The sequence below is a fragment of the Hyperolius riggenbachi genome, chromosome 1 (assembly GCF_040937935.1).
Source record: "Hyperolius riggenbachi isolate aHypRig1 chromosome 1, aHypRig1.pri, whole genome shotgun sequence".
Classification (NCBI taxonomy): Eukaryota; Metazoa; Chordata; class Amphibia; order Anura; family Hyperoliidae; genus Hyperolius; species Hyperolius riggenbachi.
Window position 1 is genome coordinate 294,326,989 of NC_090646.1, and position 20,359 is coordinate 294,347,347.

At 45.5% G+C, this 20,359-nt stretch overlaps 1 protein-coding gene across 1 annotated transcript; it reads left to right on the plus strand.

The window, feature by feature from the left end:
- The first annotated feature begins 1,863 nt into the window (after positions 1–1,863).
- On the plus strand, positions 1,864–20,288 carry TIMM13 (translocase of inner mitochondrial membrane 13). The gene is made up of 3 exons (XM_068233740.1): positions 1,864–2,076; positions 4,398–4,466; positions 18,261–20,288. Exons 1-3 carry the CDS (start codon positions 1,948–1,950, stop codon positions 18,357–18,359), a joined length of 297 nt encoding a protein of 98 aa, XP_068089841.1. The 5' UTR covers positions 1,864–1,947; the 3' UTR covers positions 18,360–20,288.
- The last annotated feature ends 71 nt before the right edge of the window (positions 20,289–20,359 follow it).

The window sequence follows — 20,359 nt, forward strand, 5'->3', positions numbered from 1 at the left end:
CCCTGGAGGAGGACGAGACACTGGGCTGTCAGTCTAGCAAGCAGAGGTAGTGGCACTGTCACAGGCAGTCTGTGTGTGGATCTTGGTGTGCAAAACAGTGAGGAGATGGAGAGAGGAGAGCAGGAGCCAGGCTGAGGATGCCATGAGGTGGGCGGGCATATGGCTCTGCATGCACACATACAGGGGCTTAGCTACTCAAGCTCTCTCTCCAGCCCCAGTTCCCGCACAAACAGGGCACCTGTACCCAGCCCCAACATGGCACCCGGTACTCACACCTGCAAACAGCCTCCACATGGCACCCACTATAAGCACTCACATAAGTATCCATTCCCAGAACCATAATGGCATGGAGTTCCTGCAGTCAGAACCCACATGACACCCAGTGCCCACCGATAGCCGGCACCCAGGACAGGCATGGCACCATACATTGTCAACATGTGGCACCCAGTACTTGCACCTAGCCTCCATATGGCACAAAGTACCTGCACCCTCGTGGCATCAAGTAGTTTCATCTGCACTCGGCCTCCACTTCTGTTTGGCACCCAGTATCCACACATACCACCCATGTGACACCCAATACCCACAAAGGAAAAGAATAAATACAATATATTTATTCTCTAAAACGCGAACGCAATCACTGCACAAAGCGATTTTGTGAGCGTTTTGAGCTTTTCCTATACCTTCCCTTGAGGCAAAATCGCCTCAGAAATGGTCCAGGCACTGCTTTGCTGAACACACAGCTCATGAACTGCGCTGATATGAACCTTCTTATAGATATTCATTGCACAAGCGTTCTGGGGGCGATTTTAAAAATCGACTGTGCTTTAAAAAGGGCCGAAAATGCCTCTAATGTGACAGCAAATTTTTCTATGCCCCACCCTCTAGGCTGAGACTTGCTACTCACAGTTAAAAAACGGACCTGATCTACTTTTTCCTCTATTCCCCATCCATCACAATAAACCACCTTTTTTTTCATTCATTTACCCTGCTGCAATTACTGTACTAAAACTGCTTTACAACTACCATTCAATTTTGTTTGTATATACAGACAAACCACTTTTAGACTCATTCAGCTAGTTCTCTAACTGCACTTCTCTCCACACATGGATTGGGCGCCTACAGATGACATCAGTCAAAAAAAAAAAAGGGGTGACAGCCTTTACTGTATAACAGTTACAACTGCTGGAATAAAGGAAAAAAACTGTTACTCTGCCAGGAGTAAAAATGGTTCGTCCCTGGCATTTTTACTGGACATCGCTGAGAGGATTTTTTTTACTGTTTGCAGTTCCTCTTTAAGCGTTTCCGCATGCCTTCCCACAGCTTACCGCCAGCCTTCAGCGGGAGATCTCCGCTCTGCTATCCCAGCTGCCAAAATTTTTATGAATGCCCACCCAGAAGTCTAAAATACAGATGCGGTATTTTCCCTCCACGAGTATTTTCGCAACAATTTTTTTATGAATAGAGCCCTATGTATCAAACAATCAAAATCCCTTTGAAATTCCAATATGTTAATAGATACACTTTCCACAACTTCACAGGCAGCAGAATATATTTTATTTGCAATTTCACCAGAGAAAGCTAAATTAAGTCCAAATGATGTTCTGATAGTGATTGTGATGCATAAAAACAGAATACCGTGAAGCCAGTAGGTCCTGTATAAAATCAGGGGAACAGGTACCTTAGTAAGGTAGTAAGCTATTCTGTAACCACGATAGGATGTAGCCTAGCACAGGTAGATTTTGTTTTTCTTAATTTATATTTTAGAATACTACAAGATAATTTCATAAGAAGGAAAAAAAAAAAGCTCATCAGCCTAAACGAACTACAAGCACCGTGATGCTGTGAGGAGCAGGCTCAGGAGTTTCCGCTTCCTTCCCGGTGCAACCAGGAAGTAATCCACACGTGGTGGTTGACTTTGAGCTGTGAACGTGCAGCGCCAGCGGAGAGATGGACGGGTTTAGCTCGGATTTCTCTCCTTCGGGCCTGTCCTCGGGCTCCAGTAAGCTGGACACTGGCGCGATTATGGAGCAGGTGAAGGTGCAGATCGCCGTGGCTAACGCCCAGGAACTTCTGCAGGTCAGGCATTAACCAGGGCAGGCGACTGCATCTTGTGTGTTGTAGTCAGGTTGTCACGTGACTCGTGCCTTTCTGTCCTATGCTAACCTTGTGCTGCCCCTGCTTCGTCTCTCGTCATGTTATCGTTATCAGTCATTCTATTCTATATTAGGCGTGCTGACTGCTCTATTTTTTTAATTGGATTTTTAAACTTCGAAGGGATGATGCGTTATGCATTCCAGATATGGCTTAGCTTGTTGTGGAGGTTTTTGTCAGCTCTTTTGCACAACTGCTCCAGGACTAGAACTAAATCTGCTGCTGGGAGCACACTTGTCTGTGCAGAAAACCATGGACATTTCTGTATTTTTCTCTGCGATTATGTATTTGTGTATATGTGTTTGGGCCGGGGTTCCAATAATCTAGCATACATGCAAGTAGCCTATGTGTAAATTAGTTTGACATATTAACCAACTAATACACCTATCAATTATTTATTTATTGTATTTATAAAGCGCCAACATATTACGCAGCGCAATTTACCATACACTGTTTTTGTAGAATATCTTTTATAGTTTTCTGTAGTAGAATGTGGGTAAATTTACTGATATTCTACCATTTTTTTTACATATACTAAAATATTAGTAATGTTTACAGATATTTTAATATGACCTAACCTCTCCCTATTTTCACATAGAACCCTCCCCTGGTGGGCAACAAATAACTTTCCTCTGGTGGCAACTAACCTTAAAGTGTGCCTGATATAACAAAATATAGATAGATAGATAGATCTCCTAGGCTTCATCCAGCTCTCTTCAGGCTAATTGGACCCTCGCCGTGCTCTTCCGCCTCCTGGATCCTCCGCTACGCCGTCAAGTAATTCAGCCAGTCAGCTTTGGTGTAGTCCGACCATGCATGCACACTACGCCCCAACTGCCTGAAGTAATGGGACCCGTAGCAGAAGATCCAGGGGCCGCAGGAGGACAGCGAGGGACCAATTAGCCTGAAGGGGGCTGGAAGAAGCTAAAGGTATGTATAATTTTTTTAAATTTTTATTATCTCAGGTTTACTAGAAGTCATTTGTGTCCCTTGCCGCAGCCCTGGTCTTCTTCGGTGTCCCGCTGGCAGCCTCTAAGGATTGCCGACCCCTCGGTGTCCTCTGCACATGCGCGGGCCAACGTCACCGGGAGCATACTGCGCATGTGTAGAAGAGGCCGACCTGCCATGGGTTGGTGATCCTCAGAGGCTGCTTATTCTTTAACTCCCCTGCGTGGGCATCTAACCTTAACCACTCTTGTGTGCACTTGTTCGTTTATCAAAATGCCAAGCATAGTAAAGAGGCTGTACTGCGCAAGCAGGTATGCTGGAAAGTTGGAACAACGGTTCACACTTTTTTTTAACTTCTGCTCAGCGCAGAAGCAGATCCTAGTGTTAAAAATAGGATCTGCTTTCACTTGATAAAAACATGGGATCTGTTTGCCATGTTGCGGTAAGCGGAGTGCAGAGTCCAAACTACATATTTTACAGGACTGGCTGGGAAAATGTATGCAATAAAAACCCTAAGAGTGTCTGTTCTAACTAGTCACTGCGTCCACTTTGCCCACTTCGATTGCCGCTGTGACGTCAATACTCCCGTGTCACCCTGGTTCCGATACCACCGACTCCTCCGCTCAGTCCCAGGAAGCAGATTGGTGGCCGTCAGAAGCATGAGGATCTCCATTGGGCTACAAAAAAAACTATGGAAATCCTCAGCAACAGGGACAATACTCATTGGTTAATGGTGGATCAATGAAAATTCTCCCTGTTGCAAGGGCTGTGTGTACCTAGCGACTGTTCGGCAGTGAACACGGGAGTGGACGGAGCAGATTGCTGCAACCAGATGCAAAATGGACAAAGAGCATCTGCTTACTGTGCCTGTTTTGCGTCCACTCAAGTGTGAACTGGCCATAAGGCAGGAGGCTGCATATCATGTGCATTTGTATGTAGAAAAACGTGAATTACAAATGCTGGCAGAATCTGCAGACAAAAGGAGGAGGATGATCCCAAATGGACCAGGGGCCAGAGGATCACAGTAGGTAAGTAATGGTGCTCCTCCTCACTCAAAATTGAAAAATATATGGCCCATCCTCGCAAGTTTGCTTCAGAACTGGCCCTGGCAGGCAGTCATTGTTGCTGAGTATTTGTGGTTTAATGGCATAGTTTGCTACAGTGTGCTTATTTTTACTACATATTTCTGGGAATAATTTAAAGAAAAATGCATATATAATAAACGGCATTGCTTTTTGTACTAACTTTACAAGCAATATAGCCTAATTTTGCTAATAGATTTCCTCTCATCTTCACAGAGAATGACTGATAAATGCTTTAGAAAATGCATTGGAAAGCCAGGAGGATCTTTAGACAATTCTGAACAGGTATGTGATGTGCCATTCTCTAAGGGAGTTGGCTTTCATATGGAGGCTGAGGATATACATAACATTGCAAATCTAATATGATTGTTGGTTCCAGATATCCATAGATGTAAAAGTATCTTAACGCTGTAGCAAAGACCGTTTCATTCCTGGATCCCTACGCAAGCAGTAGATTCAATTGCATCCTAAGACAAGACATTTAACATTTATATTGCACTTTTCTCCTGGTGGACTCAAAAGCTCTAGAGCTACAGCACCTGGGGCAAGCTCAGGCCCTGAGCCCACTGACGCAGTTGTCAGCTTTTCAGCAACACGTCAATGTTGCAGATGCTGAAAAGCGGACAGAAGCGGACACAACTGCGTTAGTGGGCTCAGGCCCTCAGTAGGCAGTAGCAGTGTTAGGGAGCAGGGCTGTGGAGTCGGTACAAAAATCCTCCGACTCCTCAGTTTATGATTCCACCGACTCCTCTAATTTGCATATTACAATCTTGTTGATTGAAAGTATGTAACATGAAATTCGTCTCTTAACTGCCAACGCTTAGGAATTTTAAAAGACAACTGAAGTGAGAAGGATATGGAGACTGCCATATTTATTCCCTTTAGTCATAGACTAAGGCTACTTGCACACTAAGACGTTGCGTTAGGTGCCACGTTAAGGTCGCATAACGTGCACCTAACGCGACGCCTGGAGCTCTTCGTTGTGGACGTCAGAGTGAGCCGCGTTGTGCAGCTCACTCTGGCGTCCGTGATGCGTACTCTTGTGCGCATGCGGCATCACGTGGTCCCGCCGGCCAATCACCGCACAGAGCGGCCGCTCCAGGAAGTAAACACTGCACGTCACGACGTGCAGTGAATATTAATTAGCCATGTGCCTGGCCGCTCTCTGCTCCTCCCCAACATGACTGCGCATGTGCAGACAGTCTAACGCGGCTTAAGCCGCTCTAACGCCATAGCATGCTGCACTTTAAGAACGTGCAGCGTTACATGTAACGCAACGTGGGCTGTGTGAACAGCCCACTTGTGTTACATTGCTGTGCGTTGGGGAGCGTTACAGGCTGCACTAACGTGCGCCTGTAACGTCTTAGTAGGTAAGCAGCCGAAAACTAGTCCTTGGTAAGAGTACTTGAAAAAGGTACAGGCCGAAACAAAGAACATCTATCAGGCCCTAGGCAATGTAGCTGTGGGTACATGTAAGAGTGATGTGCAGGTACTCTGCAGGGGAATAAGGAGTTATTACACATTCTTCATGCACAATCTGAACCAGGTTTATGGGTGATAGACAACACCTAATTGTTCAATGTGCACAACATTCTCTGTGGATTCCCTGCAGCTCTGTGGAGAGTGCATATGTAGAGTATAGTACTACTGTGTAACAAAGTAAACCTGAGACAGATGAAATTAAAGTTTTATACATACCTGGGTCTTCCTCCAGCCCCCTTCAGGCTAATCAATCCCTCGCTGTCCTCCTCCACCACCTGGATCTTCTGCTATGAGTCCAGGTACTTGAGCCAGTCTGGCATAGTGCGCATGCACACTATCCGCCGCCGGGAGCGTACTACACCTGCGCAGAACTATTGCGCAGGTGCAGAACGCTCCTGGCTGTGGAAGCGGCATGCGGCCGGACTGCGCTTACTGGCTGAATTACCAGGACTCATAGCAGAAGATCCAGGTGGTGGAGGTGGGCAGCGAGGGACTGATTAGCCTGAAGGGGGCTGGAGGAAGCCCCAGGTATGTATAAAACTTTTCTTTTCATCCGTCTCAGGTACCATTTAATTCGTAGTCACCAAACCAAATTTTAACAACATATCAAATAATTTGATTTCATGAGCAAAGAGAGTGCATAAATCAGAATCGACGCAGAATTATTTCCATCTCATTTACCATCTCTTTTAGTGACACGGCTACACATCAGGCTTTATACTTACAGCATAGATGTTATTTCGTATATATGAGATTCCTGTGTACACATCATATATACAGTCACAATCAGAGGTGTATATCTGACTTTAAAAATACGGGGACTGCTTTATTGAAGCAGCACAAGTAACTCATTTTTATTGGTTTATTTCATTTTTGTGGACTAAGCACAGCTATTACTGTATGTATAAATTATTTATGACGACTATTATCTGAGAAATAGAACATGTTATCATATTTGTTATATTAATTACAGTTTAAATTCATTAGGAGTCGGAGTCGGTGCATTTTTTTTCCCGACTCCGACTCCAGGCACCCAAAATTACTCCGACTCCACAGCCCTGTTAGGGAGTCTCGCCCCAAAGAACTCCTTACTGAATAGGTGCTTGCTTACTGAATAGGAAGAGCCGAAATTTGAAGCCAGGTCATCTGTGTCAGTGGCAGAACCCTTAACCATTACACTATCCTATACATCATCCTACACAGACAATAAGCACATGCACAATGGAATAAACATTTGGATGGATACAAATAACATCAGAGTAAAATTACCTGGGTTGCCCACAGGGCCAGTGGTCTTAAAGATGCAGTTACATCGGTAAGTTGGAAAAAAAACACACCAGAAAAATCCCCTTGTGTTGTTGTACCAGTTATGTAAAAGAAAAAAAAGGTACTTGCTTGTGAGGAACACAAATGGCAGGGCAAAAAAACACTCTTTCTCTCACATGAAGCCTGCAGATATACATGGTCTGTGCCAAAGATAAATTAAGGTGTAATGGGGCCCTAGGCAAGGTAGTAGATTAGTGCCTTTCTTGTGGTCCTTTTGGTAAGCTGAAGTGGAGAGAGGTCAAAGAAGGTGGCAGGTGGGCCCCTTGACACCCACCAGGAGCACCTGCCTAGGTTGCCTGGTGGATAATCCTGCTCTGGTCTGTGCTTGTTTGACCGTCAGCAGCTGGTAGGCATGGACATCTGTGTTACAGTGCCCAGCATAGCTATGCTTTCAGAACAATGATACTGGTATATTAACCACTTCAGCCTTCAGTCGTTTTCACTTTATGCATCTGAGCAATTTTCACCTTCCATTCATTAGCCTATAACTTTATCACTACTTATCACAATGAACTGATCTATATCTTGTTTTTTCCAACACCAATTAGGCTTTCTTTGGGGGGTACATTTTGCTAAGAGCCACTTTACTGTAAATGCATTTTAACAGGAAGAATAAAAAAAAAAAAACGGAAAAAATTCATTATTTTTCAGTTTTCAGCCATTATAGTTTTAAAATAATACATGCCTCCATAATTAAAACTCATGTATTGTATTTGCCCATATGTCCCGGTAATTACACCGTTAAAATTATGTCCCTATCACAATGTATGGCGACAAGATTTTATTTGGAAATAAAGGTGCATTTTTTCCGTTTTGCATCTATCACTATTTACAAGTTTAACCAGTTCGGCCTATCTGGACGAGTTTCCTCGTCCAGATAGGCACTGCTGTTTTCCCTGCGTGGGGCGCGCGCCCGCGCGCGCACCCGCCGCTAGCCCCCGATCAGTGAATGGGAATATAATTCCCATTCACCGATCTAGCTTCCCCGCAGAAATACCGACGCTTTCTCTCCAGAGAGCGCGGTATTTCTGCCCCCAGGAAACTTTTCCCCAGCATTTTAGTTCCTGGATGCGAGATCGTTCGCATCCAGGACTTTTTTCACTGTGGCCATCTTGTGGCCAAATAGTAAACTGCACCCACATACATTTTTGATAAAAAAAATATATAATTTTACATTTAAAATTAGCAGTTTCCCGCGCACACCAAAAATTACCCACATACACTTTTTTTATTTAAAAAAAAAAAATACAATTAAAACAAAAACAAAAACATAAATAGTTACCCAAGGGTCTGAACTTTTTAATTATGCATGACAAGAGAATATGTTATTATATTATTTAAAATTATAAGCTTATAAATAGGGATGGACGCAAATTGAAAAAATGCACCTTTATTTCTAAATGAAATATCGGCACCATAAATTGTGATAGGGACATCGTTTAAACGGTGTAAGAACCGGGACATATGGGCAAATAAAATACATGCGTTTTAATTACGGTAGCGTATATTAATTTCAAACTATAATGGCCAAAAACTGAAAAAGAATGAATTTTTTCCGTTTTTTTCTTATTCTTCCTGTTAAAATGCATTTACAGTAAAGTGGCTCTTAGCAAAATGTACCCCCCAAAGAAAGCCTAATTGGTGGCGGAAAAAACAAGATATAGATCAATTCATTGTGATAAGTAGCAATAAAGTTATAGGCGAATGAATGGGAGGTGAACGTTGCTCGGATGCATGAGATTTTCGGCACTGCGGCGCTGAACCGGTTAACATAAAAAAAAATAGAAATATTTCATCTTTACATTGATATTTAAAAAGTTTAGACCCATAGGTAAATATTTACATGTTTTTTTTTTTTTTTATTGTAATGTTTTTTGTTTTTTTTTGTATTAAACATTTTATTTGGGTATTTTTGGGAAGGTGGGATGTAAACCATAGTTTTATAATGTAAATGTGTCTGGAGTTTTATTTTTTTCACTTTTAGTTGTAGTTTTACTTTTTGGCCACAAGATGGCGGCCATGAGTTTTTTTACATGACGTCACTCTAAGCGTAACACACACTTAGAGCGACGCATGGGGTACGTTACAGCAAGAAAAAGCGAAGCTTCCGAGAGAAGCTGTCGCTTTTTCCGCGGGGGAGAGGAATCGGTGATCGGGCACCATAGCCCGATTCACTGATTGCCAGGCTAACGAACCGCGGCCGGGAGCGCGCGGACGCGCACATGGCCTCCTGGGCGTAGCTAGTACGTCCAGGAGGCCAAAGTAGTTAATAAAGAAAGTCAGCTGGTTTCCCTAATGATTACCAGACAACACCTACTGTACTAATTAATCATTCTACTGCTTTATGGGGTATTTATTTATCATACTTTGTTATTGTACTTTGAGGAAGCAGATCTTGTCATGAGATTAACAGCTGCATCAGGCACACCTGCAAGTTTGGTTGGATAGACTCTATTTGCAGGTGCTGATGGAAGCATTACTTTTATTAATTCATGTCATCCCAATGTAAATGATTTATGCTGTACCCACCCCAATTGGGCCATATCCCGGACCGATATCCCACAAGTTTACAATAGCTACAATCGTGTTTGTTTTTTTTCTTTCTGTTTTATGTAATCTTACGAGCTTTTAAGAAGCAAAAGTTGAATGCACCATATATTGTTGGAATGTGATCTAGATATGTGGAGTCACAGTAAATGGAAAGATTATACACTCGTTTTAAAGATAAGGGTGTTATTTTTAGAATAGGGTGGATGCATTATGACTTATATGAACATGGGATCTTCCATTTAAAGGATACCAGAGCTGAATAAAGCTAGAGAAACGGGGGGAGCAGGCATATACTGTCACCTTTAATGATATTACACCAAACCGCATAAGCGCTCCACTGCATACAGATACCCTGAATGTGATCCTCTAATCAGTCCATCCAAATACAGTCTCTGTTCTTTGATTTAATCCTCAATTCTTCTTCCAAGACCAGAAACCTCACATATAAAGAGAACAAAATATAGTGAACTCCTGTTTTACTCTAACTCATTTGTATCCATCCACCACACTTTATTCCAGTGCTGTGCCACTTCAAACGTGTTTTACACTCCTCCGTCACCTTTAGAGTAATTCTATACGCTCACCTGACCAATCACAGACAGCTAATAAGGCTCAAATTAATTAACGCCAATCACTTCAGGTATTTCTCCTTCCTCAGCATCTCGCAGTAAAAAACCCTCAAAAAACATACGCATAGTGTAAGACCAGCAGATATCGCTTGATGTTACTCTGGTGGGCAGTGGCTGCCTATTTTTCTTCACCTAATAAAATGCTCCAAACAAGCCGAATATAGCGTAAAACCATTTACTAAAGGAAGATATAAAAAGTAGTGCACTTACAAAGTTGTCCAAATACAATGCGCATATCAAAATATCAGTTCACATGTGTTGCATGACGTCTCTTCCTGCTTTGCCTGTAGCTCCGCTCTACCGGTTTTGTCAAATGACTCATCAGGGGTTGTGGCTAACAGCGGCAGAGAGACGCCTTATATCTCAATGATCCTGTACATTAAAATTAGTAAAATCATATTCTATTTCCAGCATACTCATATCCTTCCTCACATTTTCTCAAAATCATCATTATCATAGTTACTTTATAATTCATGCATCAATCGGCAAAGTCCCCGTAATTGTTACTCTCACCACATTCCCCAGAAGCACCTTCGCGCTGTTATCCCTCTGTCAGACAATCACCTTCAGGCGTGACTGTTTAAACTTCTCCGGCCTTTCGCGCCGCCTTCTTCCACCCGCATCCACGTGACGTCTACTCGTCAACATAACCCTAGATCTTGCGTTATCATACGCCCCCCTTACCGTCTGTTTACATCCATACCCGGGCAGTCGGGAACCGTATACGCATGCGTGCCGCGGGCCGGTTCCTGACATAATTGGCTGGCAGTGGTGGGAACGTTTAGCACATTAGTACGCAGTTTAGCTCACTATTCTGAGTACTAAAGGCTGAAAGCTTGCTAGAAGCAACTAGCCTACAGAAGTCTACTCAGTGCAGAATCTATATACTTTTTTTTTTTTTTTTTTTTTTTGTTCAAGGATACACACTTGGCATTTTGCTTCCCTTCCCCCCCCCCCCCCCCCCTTTTTCTTTTTATTTTGCAACACAGTGGTTCAGAAAGCATCCAGCTATGCAAGGCAAAACAAAGAGATGCTACTCAACCTGTGTGAGCACAGAGGCATCGAGACGGGGAACGGCCAGACTAAGGAGCAGTTGGTTCGTGCCCTCGAGGAGTATGAGGCAGAGAAAGCCCGTGCTCCAACACCAGCGGATGCAGCTCACGACATGCCAGAGGAGGAATCGCTCCCGCCACAGAATGCGAGTGGAAACGATGTCCTGGATGATCCACCGAACACGGAGATGACATCTCTGGAAGCTGATCTACAGCTACTAAACTCGGCTGATCCTGAACTGCGCCTAAAGCTGATCCTACTGCACCGACAGGCAGAGAAGGAACAAGCGGCACAGCGACTCCAGGCCGAGAGGGAACAAGCGGCACAGCGACTCCAGGCCGAGAGGGAAAGTGCTGAACGACGACACCAGCTGGAGCTGGCTAAACTTCAGCAGCAGAACCGGTCTGCTGGACCCGCAGAACGCGAAGGTGAGCGAGTCCACAGAATCCCCCTGGATAAGTTCCCTGCTATGGACAAGGACTCTGACATAGACACTTTCCTACAGGGGTTTGAAAGGACTTGTCGGCAGTATGGGGTGCCTCATGAGCAGGGGGCAAGATACCTCACACCAGGGCTGAGAGGCAAGGCCCAGGAGGAAGAAACAGACTGAGGCAATTAAGAAAGCCATCATTGCGCGATACCACCTCAGGCCAGAGGTGTATCGAAATCGTTTCAGGACAGTGCAGCGAGGTCCTAATGACAGTTACCTGGATCATGCGTGCAACCTGCGCACTGCCTTCCAGCAGTGGGTAAAAGGACTGGCTGTTGAAACCTTTGATGCCCTGCAGGAACTGATAATAAAAGACCAGTTCCTCCACACTTGTCCTGTTGAGGTCCGGCAGTTTGTATGGGACCGAGAGCCGAAGACCGTGGATGAGGCCGCAAAAGTTGCTGATGCCTACACGTCCAATCGAGCATCTGATTTTCGGAGGACTACAACCACCGTTGACACTCGGAAATGTTTTGCCTGTAACAAACCGGGTCACATCAGTGCTACTTGCCCAGAAAAGAAGGAAGCCCCAAACTCTGGCGGAGCCCGGAATGCATTGTGTGCCACCAGGAATGCAGGTAGCTATGCAGAGAATCTGCAACCTGTCACGGTTGGGGATACGGTTACCACCGGTCTAAGAGACCCTGGAGCAAAGGTGACTCTAATGCACCCCCAGCTTGTGAACCCCGAGGAGTACATTCCTGGCAAGACTATGGCTGTCAGAGTTGGGGGTGTTGCCCCCACCATACCCACCGCCTTGGTCCACCTGGATTGGGGGGCCGGCAGCGGAATGAAAGAAGTGGGGGTAACGGATGCCATCCCCACAAATGTTTTGTTGGGTACTGACCTGGGACGGTTAGTGGCCCGATATGAGCCTACTCCAAACCCCGTGGAGCCTGCATCCCCAGCAGAAGTTCAGGACTCTTGCAAGGTACAGTCTGATAATGCTTTGCAAGTGGGGAGTGCTGGTGAGGCCCCAGGGGTTACGGACTGTGTACTAGGAGCCAGCCCTAGTGAGTCTCCAGTGCCCAGGCCTGGAGGGGGACACGTGGTTACCATGAATGCAGATAATGTGGATGTAATATGTGATGTGTTGCATAATGACGTGTGCAGTGAACACTCCGTCAGCTGCAGTGGTGACCTGCAGTGCTCACCAGGCTGCAGCAGACGAATTGTCCACTGAAGGGGCTGATGTCACTAGGTCGGGCTCTTCCACTTCAGAGCCTGGCTCTGAGGACCCAGAGGCCTCTCAGTTTGCCACCTCCCTGGTGCCTGTGGCCGACAGCGCTGAGTTCTCCAAGGCTGTACGACTTGATAGCAGCCTGGAAGAGCTCAGGGGTCTGGCGGACAGGGCACCGGTTGAGGGCAGCAGAGTGAGGGTGTACTGGGAGCAAGGCAGACTGTACAGAGAGGTTATTCCCTCTGAGCCGTCTGAAGTGGAGGAGGCAGACCGGCAGTTGATTGTTCCCCACAGGTACAGGGAGCAGCTATTAAGGATAGCACATGAGGTGCCCCTGGCGGGTCACTTGGGGATCCGCAAGACCAAATCCCCGTCTTGCCCACAATTTTTATTGGCCCCAAATGGGGACAGATATTGCCGATTTTTGCCGGTCTTGTGTCGCATGTCAGCGGGTCGGCAAAGCAGGTGACACAGACAAAGCCCCACTGAGGCCCTTACCCATAATAGAGGAGCCCTTCCAAAGGGTTGCTGTTGACATAATTGGGCCTCTAGCAATACCCAGCAGCACAGGGAAATGTTTCATTCTTACGGTGGTAGATTATGCCACTCGCTACCCTGAAGCTGTAGCCCTGAGCTCCATACGGGTAGACAAGGTTGTGGACGCATTGGTGCGCATTTTCTCACGGGTCGGTTTTCCCCGCTAAATGCTCACCGATCACGGCCCGCAATTCATGTCGCGCCTAATGGAATGCCTCTGTAAGCAAATGCAGGTAGAACACATCCTGGCCAGCCCCTACCACCCCCAGACAAATGGGTTATGTGAGCGGTTCAATGGTACTCTGAAACAGATGCCAAGGGTGTTTTTTGAATCGCAAGGGAGAGACTGGGAGCGATACCTGCCCTACTTACGGTTTGCTTATCGTGAGGTGCCCCAGGCATCCACCGGGTTCTCGCCCTTTGAGCTATTATATGGGAGGAGGGTACGCGGACCCCTCAATCTCATTCGAGAGGTCTGAGAGGGGCAGGATATGGGTCCCGGGTTCTCCATAGTGGATTACGTTCTAAAGTTCCGGGAAAGGATGGACACCCTGGTGGGGTTGGTGCGAGAGAATCTTACTCAAGCCCAGGCCACCCAGAAGCAGTGGTATGACCACGGGCTAGGGAGAGCGTTTATGAGGTAGGTCGCAAGGTATGGGTCCTAAACCCGATGCGACAGAATAAGCTGCAGGCCGCTTGGGATGGGCCCTATACCATACATAGGAAGATTAGTGATGTGACCTATGTGGTCGTACTGGATGACCGAGGTAAGCAGCTGAAAATGTACCATGTCAATATGTTAAAGGAACATCATGATAGAACCGCTTGCGCTCTCCCTGTCTGCAGTTTACTACCGGACGGTGAAGCAGAGGCCCTGGTTGACATCCTGGCCTCCACCCAGGAAACCGACTCTGTTACTGAGGTGCAGATCAATCCGGAGTTGACAGCAGAGCAGCAGGCTGGGCTATCTGATGTGCTGACCCTTTACCGTGGTACCTTTACAGCCCGCCCTGGTCTGACCAGCCTGGCTGTACACCATGTTGACACCGGAAATAACAAGCCGGTTAGACAGTCAGCATATAGAGTCTCCCCTGAGGTTCAGGCCCACATCAGCAAGGAGATTGAAGAAATGCTGTCGCTAGGGGTGATCCAACGCTCGCACAGCGCATGGGCATCACCTGTAGTGCTAGTACCCAAATGGGACCAGACCACTCGGTTCTGTGTAGATTATCGAAAACTAAATTTGATAACTGCGTCAGATGCTTACCCAATGCCGAGGGTCGACGAATTGTTAGATAAGCTAGTTGGCGCGCAATATCTAACAATCGTGGATTTGAGTCGGGGATACTGGCAGGTCCCTCTAACAGCTGAGGCACGGGAGAGGTTTGCCTACATCACCCCCTCAGGTCTGTTTAAATTTAATGTAATGCCTTTTGGAGTGAAAAACGCCACGGCCACCTTTCAAAGGGTTGTAAATGGTCTCCTGGAAGGTTTGGAACACTGCGCTGTCGCCTACCTAGATGACATCGCCGTGTTTAGCGCCAACTGGAACGACCACTTAGAGCAGCTGTCACAGGTTTTGGGGCGCATCACTGCAGCAGGACTAACAGTCAAGCCTAGCAAGTGTCAGATAGGTATGAAACAGGTACAGTACCTGGGACATGTGGTGGTGGGGGGGAGAGCTTCGTCCAGATACTGGGAAGGTAGATGCCATTGTGTCCTGGCCCACCCCCCAAATGAAGAAGCAGATTTAGTCCTTCTTAGGGACTGCTGGGTACTATTGAAAGTTCGTCCCCAACTACAGTGCCCTCGCCAAGCCATTGACAGACCTCACAAAAAAGAAGCTGCCCAAGCAGATTCTCTGGACACCAGAATGTGAACAGTCATTCACAGCTCTGAAGAGGGCCCTAGCCAGCCCTCCCGTGTTGCAAGCGCCAGACTTCAGCCGACGGTTTGTAGTCCAGACGGACGCCTCAGCCTTTGGCCTAGGTGCTGTGTTAAGCCAGGTAAACCAAACTGGGGAAGAACATCCGATTCTGTACTTAAGTCGGAAGCTGCTACCCCGGGAGGTAGCTTACGCCACCATAGAGAAGGAGTGCTTGGCAATTGTATGGGCCCTACAAAAGCTGCAGCACTATCTCTACGGTCGCGTATTCACAGTCGTAACCAACCACAACCCTCTTAGTTGGTTACATCGGGTTTCTGGTGACAATGGCAAATTGCTGAGATGGAGCTTAGTTCTCCAACAATATAGCTTCACTATTCAACATAGGAAGGGGAGCAATCATGGGAATGCTGATGGGCTGTCCCGTCAAGCAGAACCAACAATGTAGGCGCTGGCAGGATAATCTGGGAAGATCATCTGCCTTGCCCCATTCTAAAGAGGGGAGGTGTGGTGATATATTGGGGTGCTGATGATGTTAGGGAATACAGGAACATATTTCTGTCATTTTTCTGTCTACTATGTCTGCTAAAAGCTAGTCTGCCACCTGGCCCCAGGAAACAGTTAATGTAATTGTGTGTGTGTGTGTGTGTGTGTGTGTGTGTGTGTCAATAGACCGACATTAGCATACAGTTCCTCTGGACAGCCAGAAACAGGTAATTAGGTTCCCTTTTGTCTGCCACCCTGCAAATGTGGGGCATTGCTTTGATCTTTTGTATTAATATAGACGGCTGCCTGTTGGTCAAAACAATATCCGACTAAGTGAGTCTGCCAAGTTCAAAGGGGACAGGAATGTTTGACATTTACATATGACAGGCCTGCTGGAAGGTTGAGGAAGCCTTCATCAATGGTCACCTGGCGTGGGGGAAGTCCTTTTTGTTGACCTGAAAACTGAGACAGGAAAAACCTTGAAATTCACATGTCACACCTAGCCCAGATGTGACAAGTGGCTCGGCAGACCGTGATGTCACAAACGGGGAAATTGCGTTAATCTTGGGGCAAGAAACTGCCTCTGGCCAGGAAATGGCTTATTATGCCAAGAGCAGTCAAGTCCCCCACCTTTGATCTGCTGCGAAATACACTTTTAAAACTAGTTCCTCCCCTCCCCAAGTAAGTTGCAGCCTCCGGGCGTATCTCACAGTATAAAAAGCAGAGCCAGATGCCTAGAAACAATCGTCTCTTGGAGGTAGCGCATAGCTAAAGTGATCCCGAGCGAATCGGAACGGCGTTCTCCCGCCAAATCACGTTCTAACCTACGCGGTAACTTTATATCCCATTTTTATTTTATGCAAATATCCTTGTGTGTATTTTTGTAACTTTTATCTTTGTAACTTTTTTACTTTGTTTTTTTGTACATCTTTTGTATATATTAAGTTCTGCATTGTTCCACGTTTTCCTGGAATATTAAATCGCTATTTAAATAAGTTTGACTTCTGCTGTACTAAACCAACACTCATAGCCTAGAAGAGACTGAAGTGCAACTGTGTATAAATCCATGCCTAATTGTACGTTTGAGTAACCCTACCGTATGAGATTGTAATTGCATTGTGTGTGGGGGCGTTTGTCATACGTTGGCCTAAAGCGCGCAGCTGACCCAATGTACGAAAACGCCAGTGCGAGTAGCTCGACAGCAGAGTAGCTAACAGTATCGTTCGGAACGACTGTTAGTGGTTTTGCTTCACTACAGTGTAAGATTGCAACTGTGCGTGTGGCGTTCCCGTATTCGGCCTAAAGCGCAAAGCTGACCCGAATACGAAAACGCGGATTGCGTGCTGAGCATTCGACAGCCGAGTGGACGTGTCTAGAAAACCGCTAGTGGTGGCAGTAAGGAGCTTTTTAGGGGGCACAGCCTTGTTTGTAGCTTGAATAAGGCTGTTCCCCCGCTTGATCTGGTCAAACCCGCAGTCAGGAACCATATACGCAGGCGTGCCGCGGGCCGGTTCCTGACAGATAGTACCCATGCAGCCAGCTGTATTACACCACACACCATGCCAACATTCAACCTCAAATGCAACCAGCTCCTAACCCCCTTGTGAACTGTCCCTATGCTTTATTAGGAAACCGTATTCCCAAGTCCTCCAAGTCTGATGTTCCCAGCTGTATGGCATTTATTTCATATGATGCTATACCATTGGTATGTCAAAGGTGCATGCCTTTACATTTTATCAACATTAAATTTTATCTGCTATATCCCTGCACATATGACCATGTTGTCGAGATCCTGTTGTAATAGGTCACTATCCTGCTATTGTATTTTATCCACTAGTCAATTAATAAGTGAACTGAAAAGGATTGGCTATAGTACTGACCCTTGCAGGAGCCCATTACTACATTTTTTTTTTGGTCTATCACAAAACACTGCTAGGAATTATGAGAAAATCCTATTACATTTAACCTTCCTGGCGGTAGGGCTATGCCGGCGGAAGGCACCGCTCAGGCACCGCTGGGCCGATTTGCATAATTTTTTTGCTACACGCAGCTAGCACTTTGCTAGCTGCGTGTGCAATGCGATCGCCGCCGCTACCCGCCTATTCGTCGCGCCGCGGCCGCCCCCCCAGACCCCCTGCGCTGCCTGGCCAATCAGTGCCAGGCAGCGCTGTGGGGTGGATCGGAGTCCCCTTTGACGTCGATTACGTCGGTGACGGGGGAAGCCCTCCAGGAGATCCCGTTCTTTGAACGGGATATCCTGATCTGAGACCTGGTCTCGCTACATGAAAAATAAAAACATTTCAACGGATTTGCTGCACCCTGGCGGATTTTTAGCAAACCGCCAGGAGGGTTAATGGCTTGGCAAGGAATGTGAAAATTGCAAATATGCCTGTGTATTTCCAAGATTTTTTTTGGCAATCTAGCTGCTACAAGATGATATTTGTTGTTGTTTTTTTCACAGAAATGTATTGCCATGTGTATGGACAGATACATGGATGCCTTTAATACTGTGTCTAAAGCCTACAATTCCAGACTACAGAGAGAACGTGCAAAGATGTGACATGATCCAGGACATCTACATGCAACAAAAGCCTGCACTTACCACCACCACCACCATGGGGAGTTATCCTCTCTGCTGCTGCTAGGAATGAAAAAGCCATGTCAGTCTACTATATCCATAATAAATGGAGCAGACACTTGCAGTAAATAAATAGGAATGGGAAACCTAATGGCTATGCCATTGGCAATCTGCTGCTAAGGATGCTGAAAGAATGCATTTAATTTTCAAGTGGCAGTTATGGTTAGTGTTCCCTCATTGGGAATCCCTTGTGCAGGTTTATAACTGGACAGAATTTTTGAACTTTCACGTGGATTGTCCCGATTATGTCTGAGAGCATCTCTAGGCTGTATGTATTCTCCAGAATTTGTCTTCTTTATATAGGATGGTGTCATGCTGTATTCATTTAAGCAAACTGACTTGGGTTTCCATTTGGATCTAATTTCCGAGTGTGCAGAATATCGTAGAAATGTTTAAGATTATCTTCAAAATGAGCAATAGTAAAATCTCATTATAGTAAACTCTGATCTAGCAAAACTTCGGGTATAGTAAACTCAAATGCCTAGGTCCTGGCCAAACTCCAATATAAGTATATGGGAGTAACACTTGGCATGGTAAACCTGTTTTTGGCCCTAGTGGTATTCTGAATCCAGCTATAGTGGAAAGTTAGCTGGCACATGCATTATACATCAGTCTGAGAGCCAAGAGCTGTGGTTGGTGGGCGGGCTGGCAGCCACTTGTAGTCTGCTTGCGATCTTCACACTGCTCTTGGCCTGAGTGGATTACCTTAAAATCACCAGCCAGTGAGACCTATGCTTCCTGTGTAAGCTGCTGCCTGATTACTGAGGAAATTGCCTATCATCTCTGACTTGCTTGTGCATGGCTGCAACGCTACAGTTTCATCTAGGCAGCACAGAGGAGCACACTATCAGTACTGTACCTGCATTAACTGGTGAGACCTATGCTTCCTCTGCAAGGTGTTGCATGATTATTGCATGCAAATCCCTGCATTTTGAGCACTGTGCATTCTGATCTAGCTTAGACACAGTCTGCTCACTTGCCTTGCTGAAGCAATGAAAAAAATGACCCCCAACGATTGACTGAATTAAGATACGGTACTGTAATATACTCCATGTGCTTGAGTATGACAATTTCTGATAAAGTAAAGTACTTTGCCCGTTCCCTTGGCATTTACTATAAAGAGATTCTACTGCATATGAGAAACTTCCTGCATTTCAGTTCTATAACTAGCTACTTTAACAAATGAGGCTTTTGTGAAAAAGTTGTTTAATCAGTAGGCATTACATTGTTTACCATACAAAACATTTCACATGCACAGTTACTGCAACCCAGTCACAGATTCAAAATGATATTGTGTGTCGCCTTCTTGTTTCTCTTAAATTAACTTTTTTGTAAAGTAGGATTTCATTTTAACATGAAATTACACCATGACTTACAACATCTAGATGCTTTGTGTTTTATTCTCCTCTGTTTAATGCAGAACAGTTGTTGCAGAGCCAGGTGTCCATTCTCCAGCTTCCATTGCGATGTGTGTGTGGATGTTACACCACAGGGCATCCCTGGTAAGGATGGTCAAGGAGATCGAAATAAGTATGCAAATTTAGGCAGTTTGAAAATGGTCCAATCAAATGAAGCCATGGTGGGATTTGATTAATTCACTTCAAAGCTGCGTATATTTGCATAAAATGTTGCCTATTGCTGCATAAACTTGGAATTATGTGAATCTCATGGACTATGATTATTATTCCCTTAGTGGTGGTGTTACAGGAAATTGCAGTCTGGGTTTGTAGAAGTGGACTATATTTCTTGGGTCATTCTATAATTTCTGTAAATTAAAGTGGAATTACACATTACATTTCTTGAGCTAAAATGGAAATAGTTGTGTCAAAATAAACATATTTAGAGGTACAAGGTTACGCAGTATTTTTCAGTTTTAGATTGGGATTGGCTCACAGCCATTGAAACTGGCTCCTGCCCAATGC